This window comes from Pieris napi, chromosome Z (genome assembly GCF_905475465.1).
Source record: "Pieris napi chromosome Z, ilPieNapi1.2, whole genome shotgun sequence".
Taxonomy (NCBI): domain Eukaryota; kingdom Metazoa; phylum Arthropoda; class Insecta; order Lepidoptera; family Pieridae; genus Pieris; species Pieris napi.
Window position 1 is genome coordinate 2,923,402 of NC_062259.1, and position 15,495 is coordinate 2,938,896.

The 15,495-nt window shown below is 34.7% G+C and overlaps 1 protein-coding gene across 6 annotated transcripts in view; it reads left to right on the plus strand.

The window, feature by feature from the left end:
- LOC125062857 (hepatic leukemia factor) overlaps positions 1 to 15,495 on the plus strand; it is a 90,501-nt gene that overhangs the window by 61,590 nt on the left and 13,416 nt on the right. Inside the window, exon 1 of one of the 6 annotated variants that reach the window (XM_047669060.1) lies at positions 3,867 to 4,124. The exons of the other annotated variants lie outside the window; for them this stretch is intronic. Coding sequence (XP_047525016.1) covers positions 3,974 to 4,124 — 151 coding nt within the window. The 5' untranslated portion in view covers positions 3,867 to 3,973. Of the gene's footprint in view, positions 1 to 3,866; positions 4,125 to 15,495 lie in introns of those variants that run through there. 6 annotated transcript variants of the gene reach the window in all.

Consider the following 15,495-nt stretch of genomic DNA (forward strand, 5'->3'; position numbering starts at 1 on the left):
ACAATCCTTGATGCAACGTGTGATGGTTCTGCTGTTATATATCGAGCGATTACTTTGCTTTGACAAAGCAATACGAATTGATAGGCCCTGTGTTGAAACCTCATTGGTTTGTAAAAATATTCGACTGAATGGGAACAAGCTTACTTATGCTCCTGTCCATTGATATGGATTAACGGGATGTTTACCGTATGTACCGTACCGTATGTGTAAATGAAATTTGCACCAATTCGCAAAACTTGGAAATTCAGATATTATTTTCATTTAGCAACGCAAACCAATAAATATTCAGCCTAATAACGGTCGTGAAATATTCAGAAATCTGAGGCACAGACCTAAAGAGGATGTTGCGCCACTGTTTTTTATTTACGGTCATAAATAGGTACATTACATATTTTACATTGTTTAAGAAATCAATCAAATGGCGATGACGTCAGAGGTCTACTTTCGTAGTGAACTAAAATTATCACTTAATACGTTTCGGCCAATACCCCACGGAGTTGGGAGACTTTCTCGATTTTTGTGGGATTCATTTCGAAATGATATCCACAATTAGCTCTCTAATTAGAAACCTTAGAAAAAAAAATTTGCAACTTAAGTTTCAATGACGTCAATAAATTTGCTCTCTGGTACCCCGATCGATGAGATCACGTTAGTCGAATCGCACCCTTTCCACGTGACTCAGCTTACGGTTTTGCCCAGTTCAATTTCCAAAACTGTTTTTCAGAGCAGATTCTGATAACCGTTAATTTTACGGGATGCGATCGCGCGTCTTTTGTTATCGTCACTGTCTGTTGTCTATACTTTTAGATGGTAAAAATGACATATATTAATAACATAAATATGTACTTCATGATTATACAAGTGAAATGACGAGTCTAAACATAAAAAATAAATGGTTTTTTGACATACGAGGTTATGTGGCCCAATATAATATCATAATAGTCTATTATTTCCATTATAATATAAGGGGGGCGAATCAGATTAAAAAATAACCAACAAATTTCAGTACTACTAACTGATAGTGTTTGAATTTTTTTTAATAATGCAAGCTTATTAGTACATGAAAATTAAGTAACCGACTGTAAAATTACTACCTGGTATTGTTTATTATAAAATAATGAAAGAAATCAGTGGCTCTACAACCTTTAGGACTGGGCCACAGATTTCTGAATATGTTTCATGATCATTAATGAAAGTCATCAGCAAGTACCTGCCACACGCCGTCGACTCTTTGGGTCCAAGAAATGTCGGTTTCCTCACGATGTTTTCCTTCACCGTTCGAGCGAATGTTATATGCGCACATAGAAAGAAAGTCCATTAATGCACAGCCGGGGATCGAACCTTCGACCACAGAGATGAGAGTCGCGCGCTGAAGCCACTAGGCCAACACTGTTCCACTTGTAAACTTAATATGAAATGAAAAAATAGACCAAAGCAAAACAGTACTACCGAGAAAAGGCTGCACGCTGGAGAATATTTTTAAACCGCTCCAGTCTGTCTTACGCTTATCATCATTATGGCCAATAATTTTGAACCTGGAGCCTAGACTAGAGTACCTAGGCCCTAGATTCTAGAGTACCTCAAAGCAATAGTTTTAAATTGAATTTCTTATTATATGCTTGCGAGCCTTCTGACAATGTGAGTGTGCATGGGCGTCATACCCGTCTGCTTCCTGTGACATAAAAAAAAAACATCTCTCTTGCACTTGTTGCGTGGTCGAGTACCTAACTTATAGGAATTTCGTAATTCAGTATGAAAATCATTTTGTGGTAAAACTGACAGTTACAGGTGTTATTAATCATGAAATTTATAACATTACATAATTAAATCACACTCATATGTGACTGCGGCGGTGGCGTTGGGTGACGGGTCGTTTAATACCCTCAAATATGGTTGAGTATAACGATGGCTGGGTCCCACGTCAGGTGCCACTTCTGGAAACTGGACTGCGAGGTTTCCGTTCAGTTTTGTAATTTAATACAAATGAAGAGCGTATCTCCCTACTTTCTGGTTACTTCTATGTTTGTATGATGATTTGGTATTTTAAAAGAGTACCGAGAGTTATTTACGCCGGCTTTTTCTCTCGGCCTACACCCTCTGTCTTCTTTGCCGATGAGTAGGGATGCCTACCGATTCAAATTTAATGACGTGGAATAAGTGATACCTGTATCTTATATTCCTATATAAACATATTTTTTTTTATTGTAATCTACTATTTAATAAATTTCCTTTATTAATAAATAAAAAAAGGGAACACACATTGTTGAATACGAACCCCACATCTTTTTATACACCGGAAAGGAAAGTGGAAGAAATAGTGTAGGTGATTAAAAATAAGTTGAAATCAAATATTTTAGATTTTGAGGTTATATCAGACAGAGTTGCAAAACTTGAAATGTCCTGTGATAATAATAACATTAACATAATTCAAGTCTATGCCCCACAGCGAAATCATGCCAAGAAGACATTGATATTTATGCTAGCTTAAATAATGCACTAGTTAACTATACAGTACAATTGTGTTTGGAGATTTTTTCAAGAAGACCGAGGCACGTCAACGAAAAGTTGTTTTTGGATTTATGGAAATACGTCAGACGCGAGCGACGCAATTTTCTTATTGACTTCTGTTTAGAAAAACAATTGTTTATTGCGAACTCTCATTTCAAGAAAAACAAAATAGACATTGATATTACCAGATACTCGAACCGCTAATGAAATCTTTTTATTATTAAAATACCCTATCATCTTACCCTCGAAAAGCTAGATATAATTAATACCAACCACCCAACAGACCACCGTATGGTTCGTGCAACAGTGTCAATTACTGCAAGGGTTAGAAGAAAACAATTTAAAGGCAGACAGCCAGGACTGAACCAAATAGAACAAGAATCAGAGAAGAAGAAGAGTCGAAGAATATCCAAGAACAATAGGCTGCGCCTGGCCCACTACAGACCAGTGGAGCTGGATGGTTGATGTTCTATGTCCAACATAAACTTCAATGTTCATCATTAAGTATCGGCAATGGCTTTTGTTATATCAATAAAGTTAAAAAACTGAATAAAATCAGTTTATTATTATTACGCTGAACCAAACATTATTAAGAACTAGTTTCCGCGACTACTCGACATTATTTATTTAATTGTGCCTGGTCTAGAATGTGAAAGTTCCACAAATTACTTTGGTTTGTGTTGTCAACTTGTACGTATCATCTCTCACCCGATTGGGTGGGATCGGGATCTTAATCCCTTTCGAGCACGCCGCGTAGCGCTTATGGGGTCTACGCTGTAGCAAAATGCATATTTAAACACTTAAAAACTTTAGACTTCAATAAATCGTGTTAAAATATAAGTAAATGTAAGTGTTATATACGGTTAGCATTGGTTTATATTTCATCGTTACTAAAGCAATAATAATCTGTCGACACTCTGAAAAGCAAGTTGAATTAAAAGGCAGCTTTGTCATGGCCACTATCAGAACATGTTGTGGTCAGTAAGATGTATCGGCTTATCTCATGGATCACGCCGTAAAACTGCTACCGTAGCAATAACCACCAGGGCCATGACACTCAGCTGCTGAGCCTACGGACTCAGATTCCCTCAGCTGAGACGTTGTCTTTGCTTTGTTTTATTCGTTTTTTGCAATGATTATAACTTCGGACGGGTAGAATTAATGAACGTGATGAAACGTTTTAATATAGAAATAATTAAAAATTGTTATAATGACGGGTGTATGGGCACACGCGGCGCGGGGCGCGGGGGCTTCACGTGGCTGGGCGCACGTGTCCGACAAGCGGCGGGGGCGCAGGGCAGGGGGCGAGCACGATGACGGGCACGTGCGCGCTCGCATCTCCTCAATCCCGCCTTGTATCGCCCCGGGATCGGTCGTCCTCACCGCCACGATTGAGCTCGCCACAGCGAACGCGCGGCCGCGAAGCTGGCACGCGCGCCGCCTTGACCGGCACGGGTACATAGATATGGGCTCGGGCGCCCTACCACCGGCACCCGATCGCTGCTTTCTAGAGCCAGCCGCTCCCGGGTCTGCTCGCTACACCTGCCCAGGTACGCCGCAATCGGATGGTGCAGAGTATGACATCCCGTCTGTCTCCACGAAGATGTTCTTCTTAAGTAAGTACTGACAGAAGAATCGTGCGAAGAACACCAACCAAAGTACTTAGAAGAATTATGTATGGCTCATAAAAAAGAAGTTAATACAGTTTTAAATCCTATTTTGTTTTAACCGATGATTAATAGCATTAGAGTTGACGTTTACCGCCCACGGGACACGAGCGAGCGGCCCGTTAGCGGTAAGGCTTCTTGCACCGAAGCACAGCCTCCGCGCTAAACATACACATGACATATAATTGACACTCATGAGGAAAAATTCCTCGTTATCAGAATGATAGGGCATGAAGTACTTAAACTTTAATATAGCTGAGACACAAATCGTACATAATATACCAAGAATAACAAAAGACAATCAATTAACAACTTGTTAATCGAAAATTAAGCTAAAGATTTACAATATCTTTACTCACGGTAAAGCAAGCTTATTTCAAACCTGTAATTACCTGTTTTATCTAGATTTCTTATTAATGTCGTTATATTGAGAATTGTTATCTAGAAGTGTTTTGGTTTTCATAAGTTTTACATACACAATACACATACTATTAATAGTAGTAATTAGTGTAATAAATAAGCAAAGATTGTACTTGTACTGGGAATAAGAAAGCAATACAGATATTAAATATGAGTTAGTTAATTTATTTAAATTGAAATGAGACCCAATAAGATTTCATACGAGTGATTGGATTAATAATCTACCTATAATGTGAGAACACTAAGCCAAAAAGTTGGTTACGAAAAACTGTGTTATATTTTTTATTTTGACGGAATAAAAGTTCTTTAAACAAATTAAGGTTTTTAAAATACAATTTCTATTTAAAAAATCAGAAACTAGACAATGAAAACGAATCTCTCAAAATGAAACCATACGATGGGCGTTAAACTACTCAAAAAATTAAAAGGAATTCATAAAATTATAAGATAATAATTACTTATGAACATCATATACTTTTGATTTTTGGTATTTTGCGTAAGTACAAATGACAAGTACTAACGTTTTACCTTGAAATTTCTAATTTGCATATAAATTTTAAAGAATATATAAAATGTAAATCATATAGATCCGAATTGAAACAAGCATTTTTTTCATACTTTGTTTACAATTCGGTAGTAATCTTTATATTTTTCCCATTTGACAATCTTATTAATAATATTGTAAATACAATCAGCGTACGCGCATTTATAAATAGCTGCATACTTATGATATTTCCTCCTGACATTATAATATCTCTAAAATTACGAAATAGTCGAATTTGGAACACAAAAGTATTTTATACTCGTTTCCAACTGGGCCATTAAAATAGACTGTCAAAAAATCTACAATAATTGCTGATGACTAAGAGTTCTTGACTTCAACCCGTTCATTTACTACTAAACACAATTTTGATGGCTCATTGGTCTAGTGGTTAGTATCCCTGACTGTTTCGATCCCCGGCTGAGACAAACATCGATGTGATGAGCATTTGGTGTTGTGCTTAGGCCTTGTGTTTTTAAAATATGTAAAATAAAATATGTATTTATATGTCTATCTATCTATAATATGTATGTATATCCGTTGCCTAGTACCCATAACACAAGCTTCACCAGCTTAGCATGGGACTAGGTCAATTGGTGTGAATTGTCCAATCATAAAAAAAAACTCATAAGGATAAATATCGAATAATAGATTAAGCGTGTGTACATCTATAGTTTTCTTTTCTTATATCTTTTATAAAGACTCAGATAGACACACAAAGTGAAAATATTCTTCACATCACCTTACGATGTTGTTATCTTTTATTATTTATTATTAGAGTGACCACGTTTAATCAACGGAAGAACTTATACGCTATGTATCTTAAAAACATTCACATTACAACATAGTAGATGCTTTACCGCAATAATGTTGAGTTAATTACTGTTAATGTTTACAAAAGACTGCGTAATTATTTCAAAAAGTATCGGAAATCATTATTTGTTTATGGCTCTGAATTGAATGTGTTTCGTTAGAATGGCACAACTGTTTTCCATTTGGGCGCGGATTTGCGGATCTGTTATTTAGATTATGTGCTGATTTTCTTTGTTTCATATCTAGGGTGTATTGTGAATTGCGTAATGAATAACAAAATTACAGTTGTTTACGATGAATACAAATATTAAATCACGTACTGTGTTAGGCCCACAACGAAATAGTGACTGAAAATCCCCAATCAAGTTTGAGTTCTGAAACTGAATAAATATCATTGTACTGTGCTAACAGTCTTTAGATATGGCTCTGGCCAGCTTTTCTTCCTAAACTCAACTTACCGGCATCCGTTTTCGTTCGGTAGAAGAAATTAGAGAGAAATAGCGGCGAGAATGGAATGCTTATTAACAAATACTTACGAGCGTTAGTCTATAGTTTCCGACGGAGTCATTGACGGTGATAAAATAAATTATGATAAACAACACACATTTTGTTTGAATTCGTGTATGCGGTGATGTTAGTTATTTCGACTATGTGTTTGCGTGTTGTTCCCACGAGAATGTAAGTGCGTGCTCCTATTTCACCATGCCTCCTGCTGATAGAGGACAAACCTTTGTTTTTAATTTATTTTATTATTAATTACTTAAGATGTCACGTGAAGAATGGTGTAATGGTTGCAGCTCCTTACAAACGTTGTGTAAAAAAAACATGGCGATTAAAAAGAGCGGCGGAGAGTTTACTGCCAGTTCTCCTACGCCCTTGATTTGAGAACTGGCACTAAATGTAAAGTTGGAAGCATTTCATATACATTTCTTTTTTTGATTTTCTTAAGTGTACATTGTGTGACCTATATGATTAAATGATTTTTGACTTTAGACTTTTGTGTGTAAATTAATCGTTTCCTTAAAAAGTTTAAAAATCTTTTTTTATCATAAGTAACTTTTTTCATTTTCAAGTTCTGCATTAAAACGTTATTACTTTCTTTAAACGATGATCGAACGATTTGCTCACTTAAAGGTTAAAGGTTGGTGGACTCAGTTTCAACACTTAGACTCTCACTAGGTCCGTTTCCCATAAAGTCCTGGCTACCTAAGCCAGCCTAGCTCCTTCCAGAAGCACAGAAGTATCCTGGGCACTTCATAGGCTTCACGGAGCGACCTCGCTGCTCCGAGGATTTCTATACATTATGAGCTCACTTAATATTATCGCTTTCCATCATTTAGTTCCCAGTTATCAGTTTTCAACGAAGAGAAGTAAGACTAACACGATACATGCTTTTCTTACGTTTTATTTTCAATTTTGACACTTTTTAAAAGTTTACAAACTACATAACTACCTATGTTTATGAAGCATTTACACATATTTTCCTCAATTAAACCGTACAAGAAGGAAAATAAATTTAATGATGTCTATAAAAGCAACCGCTTCTTTGACTTAACTCAGAGTTCAGATGTTGAACATGATTAGATTTCCAATAAATATTGGTTTTAATTTGGCTGTATCTAAACGAAACTTCCGTCTCTGCATATTTACAATTTAAGTAATTCCCGAATCGTTTTATTAAACGTTAATTTATTGTCTCATACAAAATCTGCAAACAGATATATTACTTATATGTTTTTAAAATGAGCTGTATCGGTCAAGGGCATTCGAGTTTTACCTCTGAATTTTAACAGCTGTTTACACGTGCCGTCTAGGACTGCGTTATCAGATATACAATGATTATATCGAAAGTATATTTCTCACATCAGAAGACCGTCAAGAGGTATAATCCTCGCTTAAAAACTACTTTTAGCTCTTAATAAATGACGATTATAAAAAACCACGTATTGTAAGGAACAGTTATTCTTTAAGAACATTTAAAATATAGGAATGAAGGTTTACAACACGGCGTTTTGCGTGTTTCATAACAATTCATTAAAAAATAAATTTCAAATAAAGTTATTAATCTTAAAGGTCCTGTCTTTGTATGGCCAATAACACTAGATACGAATAAAAGGTTGTGTACATCTATACGATGCACGCGTTGAAAATTTCGTAGCTCGTTATTCCAATTTACGTTTCACGCATAAAAACTTTATTCGATAAAAATTTAATTTTTATTTTTGAAGTTATACTTCTTTAGGCGCGATATGAAAAATTGATGAGAGTGAAATTTTACGATGGGCACCGTTACACAAAATTAACAGAATGAAGTTGCCCGCGGAACTTAATAAGCATAAATGGGCATTGGACATAATTTAAAAACAACATTCGAATAATAATAGAATTTATGTTACGCTTAATGTAAGAGAATAATAATAAATATTTAATTTTTCAAATGTAAACTGAACTTTATTGACTATAATGACTCCTTTTCCAGTCTTTGATTATTTAATTGTAATTAATTATTTGCATGCAATCAAAAACTATTTTTAATAATGCCAAAGAAGTATAACATCTTACGCGCGTACTTATATACACGCACCCCTTTTTTTGGTTAGCTCGTTGATAAACGTTACGTCTAAAGTATTCGCTGAGTTTCAATGGTATCAGAACCTGCGGAGGTATGAGGGGAGATGACGCCACTATAGTGTTTAATATTAAAATATTGCCTTCATATTATACAGTAGCTGAGCGGCGCGCGAGTCGACCGCAAACATTATAATCATATAAATTTAGTCGATTTTATAAGCAAATGTTTTTTTATTTCCTATTCAAATTGCAGCGATACACTCGATTATAGAGGTGTTTTGTAAAGGTTAGCGGAGAGATATACGGCAAAATGTCTGATATTTTGTTATCATTAATAACACACTAATTTTCTTTCTTCATATAACAGAAATCATATAACATATATATTTTTGTTTTTACTTCTCAACACGTATATTTTACTAATCTTAACTCGTAAAATTTTTAATTCGCCGATAATTGCAGAAATAATATAGGTCATTTATTATTGTACGGCGTTTGTGTAATTCCTTTTGTACACATATGCAGATACTAATAAGAAAAAAAAAATTAATATTATATGTATTTCTGTATCTATAGCCTTTGTGGTGTTTAGAAATATGTAAAGGAGAAGAAGTCCGAAAATATTTTTTTGTGCTCAAGCGGTTATTTTGCGTGTTATTCGGGCGCGTCAGAAAATCATACGGGGGGAAACTTTGCACCATCTATGAACCCTTAATTGAGGTGCATTGAGGGCAGCCCGTCAGATTATTTAATAAATAGCATCATTTATCGATGGTTTTAGCTATATCACTGCATGAATACCGTACAATAGGTATCCTTCAAAATAAAATTTTAAATCGAGGTAGCGTTTTTTACAACTTTGTGTCTCGCCCCATACTTTATGTCTTGCTTAGATTATTTAAATGTACACTTTTCTGCATGCACTTAACTTTTCTTGTCCTTAGTCTGTCGCGCTCGAGGTATCTCAAGGTCACATTTTTGAAGTTATACTTTAGGCGCGTTAGGGAAAAAATATGAGTAAATTGTTACGATGCGCGCGCACGTCTCAAAAAACCGACAGACACCCTGAAGTTAGAATAGTCCACTTTTTAAAATAAAAAATGTCTTTAATTATGTAGAAATAGCTTTTTTGGGATATTTAAATAAACTTTATTTAACTAGATAATGCGTTATAATAAAACTTTTAATGTATTTAATACCTTTTTTCTATTGTTAGTGTCGTTTTTTCTACAAACTTAGAATAAGGCGAAAGATACATTTTTTTTAAAAGATTTTTATCTTGTTACATCAAAGAAGTATAACTTCTAACGCGTGTACATAAGAATGTTTGAATTGTTAAACCCGCTCGAATTACTCTTCTTTTTCTATTGCTTCTAATCTATTGTTTTTGATTTGCATACGTGCATTTAATGAATACTTTCATAAATTTTTTTAGAGTGCAGTTTTATTAATAAATATGTAATTAATTAGCTTTAACATGTAAAATATATAAGCTACAAAACTTAAGTTGAATTGTTATTCCAATTCACCTCTACAAAATACACATAGAAATTATCAAAAATCAAAATCATTTATTCATATAGGTAACACAATGTACACTTATTAACGCCAAAAAAGAAATATTATTATTATCCGTATTATATATATAAGTGCGTCTGTAAGTCTAAATTTCAACAGGTAGATCATATGTATCTTGAAGTTCTTGTTAAGTCGAAAACTCGTCAAGTCGAATTTTTGTATTTTCCTTGACATTCGAGTTATCGAGATTGTATTAATATCTATCGGTTATCAGAAAGACAAAGCGCGTATACCATATGTTTTTTTAATCCGTGGGGTCCTCCCAAACTAAAGTAGTATTTCATCACTTGCTGTTTATATATCTTATATGTATATGTAAAAATGTTGTTGGTTTGTGTACGCTTCAATAACTCAAAAAGTTCTGCACTGATCGAGCTGAAATTTTATCATGATATGTAATCCGCATCAAGGATTGTTTTTATCATTTTGTTTTTGTTTTTTAATTTTTTTCTTACAAAATTAAACTTATATGAAATGTATTCTTTCTTTTGTTTCTCATTTCTCAACCATTCAATCAATATGTGCCACAGCGTGGCAGGGAACAGCTAGTTGTATATATATTTATAATAATAATAATAATTTATTTTTTGCAAGAATATGGTACAAAATGTTAAGGTGATACAATCGTAAATCGTTCGCATATTCTGCCACACACGATGGCGCGCAAATTTGTCTTAAAGAATTTTACATTATTATTCAAAGTCAATTCTTATATTATCTAGTCTATTATATTATATACATTACATCATTAGCTTTATATCAATTACGGTGTTTCATGCAAATAATCATTTATTGAATAGTAAATTTTTTCTAAAAGTAATTCACTAAGTCGCTTTTTAAAGAATCTAGACGGAAGATCTTTTAATTCTTTTGGTAATTTATTGTAGACTTTAATTGCCATACAAAAGCTGTTTTTCCGAAACAGTTCCAGATTGATTTTTGGCACAGCCAATTTCTTCCCATGTCTACTTCTTACTTCAACTTCTACATTCGACTTAAAAATATGTGTATAAAATTAAATAAGGCTTTATTAAGAAAGTGGAATGGGTTAAGTCGATTTAGAAAAAGCCTTGAGCCACTATCTCTCGAGTGAGCTCGCGCGTAGTGATAATTATCGCATTTTAGGCAACGGAACGGTGAAAGTGTTCGTGTTTTTGAGAAAGGAAAAGTAGTTTATTTTTTATAGCAAGAGGCCATTCCCCCTCCCCCGACCGTGCCTACCCCGCGCCGGTCAACTGGTCCCGTATGAAAGTGAGAGCTATCACAGCTTTCGTTGAGGCTGAAGCGTTCGTGACATACCACATTTCACATTATTAAGCTGAGACGAGATATTATATCTATCTCTTACTCTCCGTAATTAGAATAATGTAAAGGCATTGTGATTCTCAAAACTTAAAGTATTTTCACTTGGATTTCTCTACGCCGTCATCTTTGATGCTATATGCTCTTCGTTTTCCTTTATTAAATATCTTCTGAACGGCTCTTGATGAACACTTTGTTGTCTTCATTATTTAAAAAGGGAAACGCATCAGATTACAGTTTTAACTGATCTGGGAATACGTTGAATATAAACTACAATATACAGAGACTTTTTTGGATATTTCAAGTAAAAGGTTTGCGATACGTCGTCATTTATAGCAGGATAGTCGCATTTTTTTTACGCACTATTTATACTTTAATTTAAAGGGGCTTCGCGATATTGTATTAGGCATCAGTAAGATATATTTTTATTGTTGCTTCTGAAACGTTCACATTCAATTGCGATACAGTTTTTGCGAAATATATATTGACCTTCATGAATTGTTTCTCTCTGTAAATAAATACATTCGGCATTCAAACATCACTCCGGTCGGAAACAGCACATTTCTTTTTGAAGTAGGTTACAAAAAAGTATTATTAATGTCTATGAGTTTTATTAATCAGCATTAGTTGCCAAAAATCGGTTGAAATCGTGTCATTACCACTTCAATATCGTGCCCCGTGGGTTATCATTATCTTAGCGTAGTGTCTTTATTTCCTGCCTGATATACTCAATATTTTTTATACGTAAAATATTATGCAGAACACTGCAGCCGAGATATGTGAGAAATTTAACTTTCTTACATATATAATAAATATTTGTTTATATGATACGGGGTCGAACCACCCTGTGAGGCCATAAAAGGCATGATACAGCCATACCAATGTGGGTGCGTTGCCAGCCTTTAATAGAGGAGTATGCCCTTTTTTAATTTGGAGGTCGTATCTCCCAGGAAAGACCACAACTTGAAGTCGATTCCACAGCTCGCCGTTTCGCCTGTGGAAGGCTTTTAAACTTTTCCCTGCATAGTTTGCTCATCGAGAAGGAGACATATTTCAGTGGCTGGAATATTGTCGACGGTGTTCGTCTATATAGCAATGGATGATATTGATATTCAACAAGTCATTCTCAAACTCAAAATATTATGAACGTCAAAAAAGATTAATTGTAAATTTACATTTACTACCAGTTCGCAAATTAAGGGCGTAGAGCGGGCAAGAAGAACTTGCAAGAAACTTTCCGCCACTCTTTTTAATTGCTAAGTTTTCATTGATATGGAGAATAAACCGGTAGGCTAGAGGAAGCAACTCTGCATTGTCGTGGTTAGGAAGCAAGCAGATCCGTCACCGAGGACTATAATGCTACTCCCTACAGGGAAATTAGACAGCCGATGCATAATCCATCAGATAAACCGAATAAAGGTAATTACGATAGAAGTGGTCCATGCCAAACTCTATCGAAAGCCTCGGCTATCTATCTATCTATCCCTCACTTTCAACAGCTTCCACCAATGTGTTTCATACATCCAGTCGATTGTTCTAATTTTAGTCTCGCAACTTCTCGCTTAAGGGTTCGGGAAGTCACGTTACGTTTCATTTTTATGTAGAGCAAAATGCTTAATACAGGAATTATCTGCATCAATGAGACCATTTACCACGAAAGGAAACCACAGAGTGTGGGATATAGAGTTCCATGCCAGCACACATTACCACCGGTATCAGGTTTTCTATCCATGAAGCAGACTTATGTCCATGGATATGCTCCATAGAAGTGACGCAAATCATCACATATAGCCAATTTGAAATGCATAGAACATTCTGGAAATTGTGAGAATCGTTGAGAAGTTGGTCCAAACAAGGCAGTGGTAACATCGTAGTAGTCAGGGTGAGAAATCAGGACAAGATCCAACAGAGCAGGCTACAAATATATGATATATACGTATGTGTTACGCGCTTGTACGGACATTTGTCGATTACCTACATGTTCTTTACAACACGTGGTACATTCATTGTAATAGCCATATAATATAAGGTATATATGCCATATTGTATAACATCCTAGACGACGCCAATATCGTCCAATTCATAAAGTGTAACAGGCTCAAATGGTTAAGACATGTGCACCGAATGGCGAACGCCAGAACACCAAGGTCCTTACAACCTGGTGGCGAAAGAAAACCCGGTAGACCGAGGCTGCCTTGGTGGGAAGGTTCTCGAAACAATAGGGGTTCGCAATTGGACGCGGGAATCTCTAGATAGAATGCGATGGCGAAGTGTACTTGAGGAACCCCACAAGGGGCTGTATTGATGATTATGATGATATATACCATATATGAACTACTGTTAAGGATATATTAGAAATGCTTTATATAGAATAACTTCGTTTATTTTATATTTATATAGATAGAAGCAACCTTGACCGCCAGATCAGTAATAGTTGCTATTATCATTGGAGGAAATACGGCTTCAGAGAAAGCGCTTTAAACTAATTTCCGCGTCATTAATATATCGAAAGATTTAATGAAAGCCGTTTTGAATACTAATTGTTTAGGGTATGCAGTGTTTAAAAAAAGGTAAATTAGCCCACCTGGCGTGAACAAAACACTATTGTTCTACGCTATCAGTCACCTCACACCTGGTCTAGTTACCTCTGAATCCTTGCTTCTCTCTGTTTACATCTCATGTTAATTTTCAAACGCACTATTGTTTTATTTTCTTATCGTCTAAAACTATGGTAGTTTTTGGATAAATTGCTATTATATATATTACTAGCTGGCCTGGCGGACATCGTACCGCCTAACAGTCGATTCTTTTTTTTTTTAATACTTATTCTGTTATTCGGGACACCGGTCTAGCTTACTAGCTAGATAAAAAAAATAAAGTTGATAAGACAACAAATACATTATGTCAAAAAATAAAAATTTACCTTCCCGGAACACCTCCACTAACATTTGAACTTTATGATATGGTATTAACGTTCAAATTGACTTTTAAGTATTATTACGAATATTTTGTATGGGAATATAGAAGTGTTGTTTTTAGACTTTTTCACTCAATTTTTTTAAATTTTTCTCTCCGTAAGAACCATCCTCGTACTTCAAGGAATATTATAAAACAAAAATCATACAAATCGGTCAAGCCGTTTTCATGTTATGTCGTGACAACGAAAAACGGGTTTCATTTTTATATATATAGATAAGAATGGAAGGAAATAGACACTGAAAATGTTAGAAGACGAATTGAAAAAGTTTATCTCTTGCTTAAATTGTCATTTTTCATAGTAGTCAAAAAGTTAGATGTAGTACATATAATTAACTAATAACATGTGCTATTAAGATACCAAAGGAGATTACAAACACTTTATAGTCTAAGAAAAAGCATAGAAGGCAGAAAAAAACATTGCGTAATCAATTATTATTTATCTTCATTGATTCACATTCGTTTTTTTTATGTTAGTATTGAGAGAAATAATATAATAAAACGTCTCTTAATATTTTTTCTATTTTCTAACAAATTATTATGTTATTACAGGAATTGTACATTTCCTATGAATCCTAATAAAATACATTTTTGATTTATTTATATATATTTTTCCATCATTAATAATGAAATATGAAAATAATCTTCTTCGATATTATATAGACTTACGTAGTTTGTAATCTTAACTCTATAGATATAGTTTTAAATAGTTAATGAATGTATAAAATTCCTAAATTAAATATAGTTATTAGTAGATTATTGAGAGGTGTTCTTCAAAAAGAGTTCAACGCGTCAACCCCCGGGTTACACTAGGGTGGTGAAGGAATACCTTTTAATTGCGGCCTAAAAGACTGTTCTCTCTCTCTCTCTGATCTGTATTATATTAGACATTATTATTTTAATTGAGTAAACAATACTGTAAATCGTATTAAAGTATAACATTAATGTGTCTCTGGACTTTCACATCGACGCGATTTTAGACCTTATGTAGTTAATATAAGTGACTGTATCGAGTTATCTCCAGCTTCCCTTGGGTCTTAACTGCTAGATGCGCACTAGCAGGTGCCAGTGCCACAGTGGGGTGGTACACTGGTGGGGCGGTGGGGCGAGGCGGCGCGC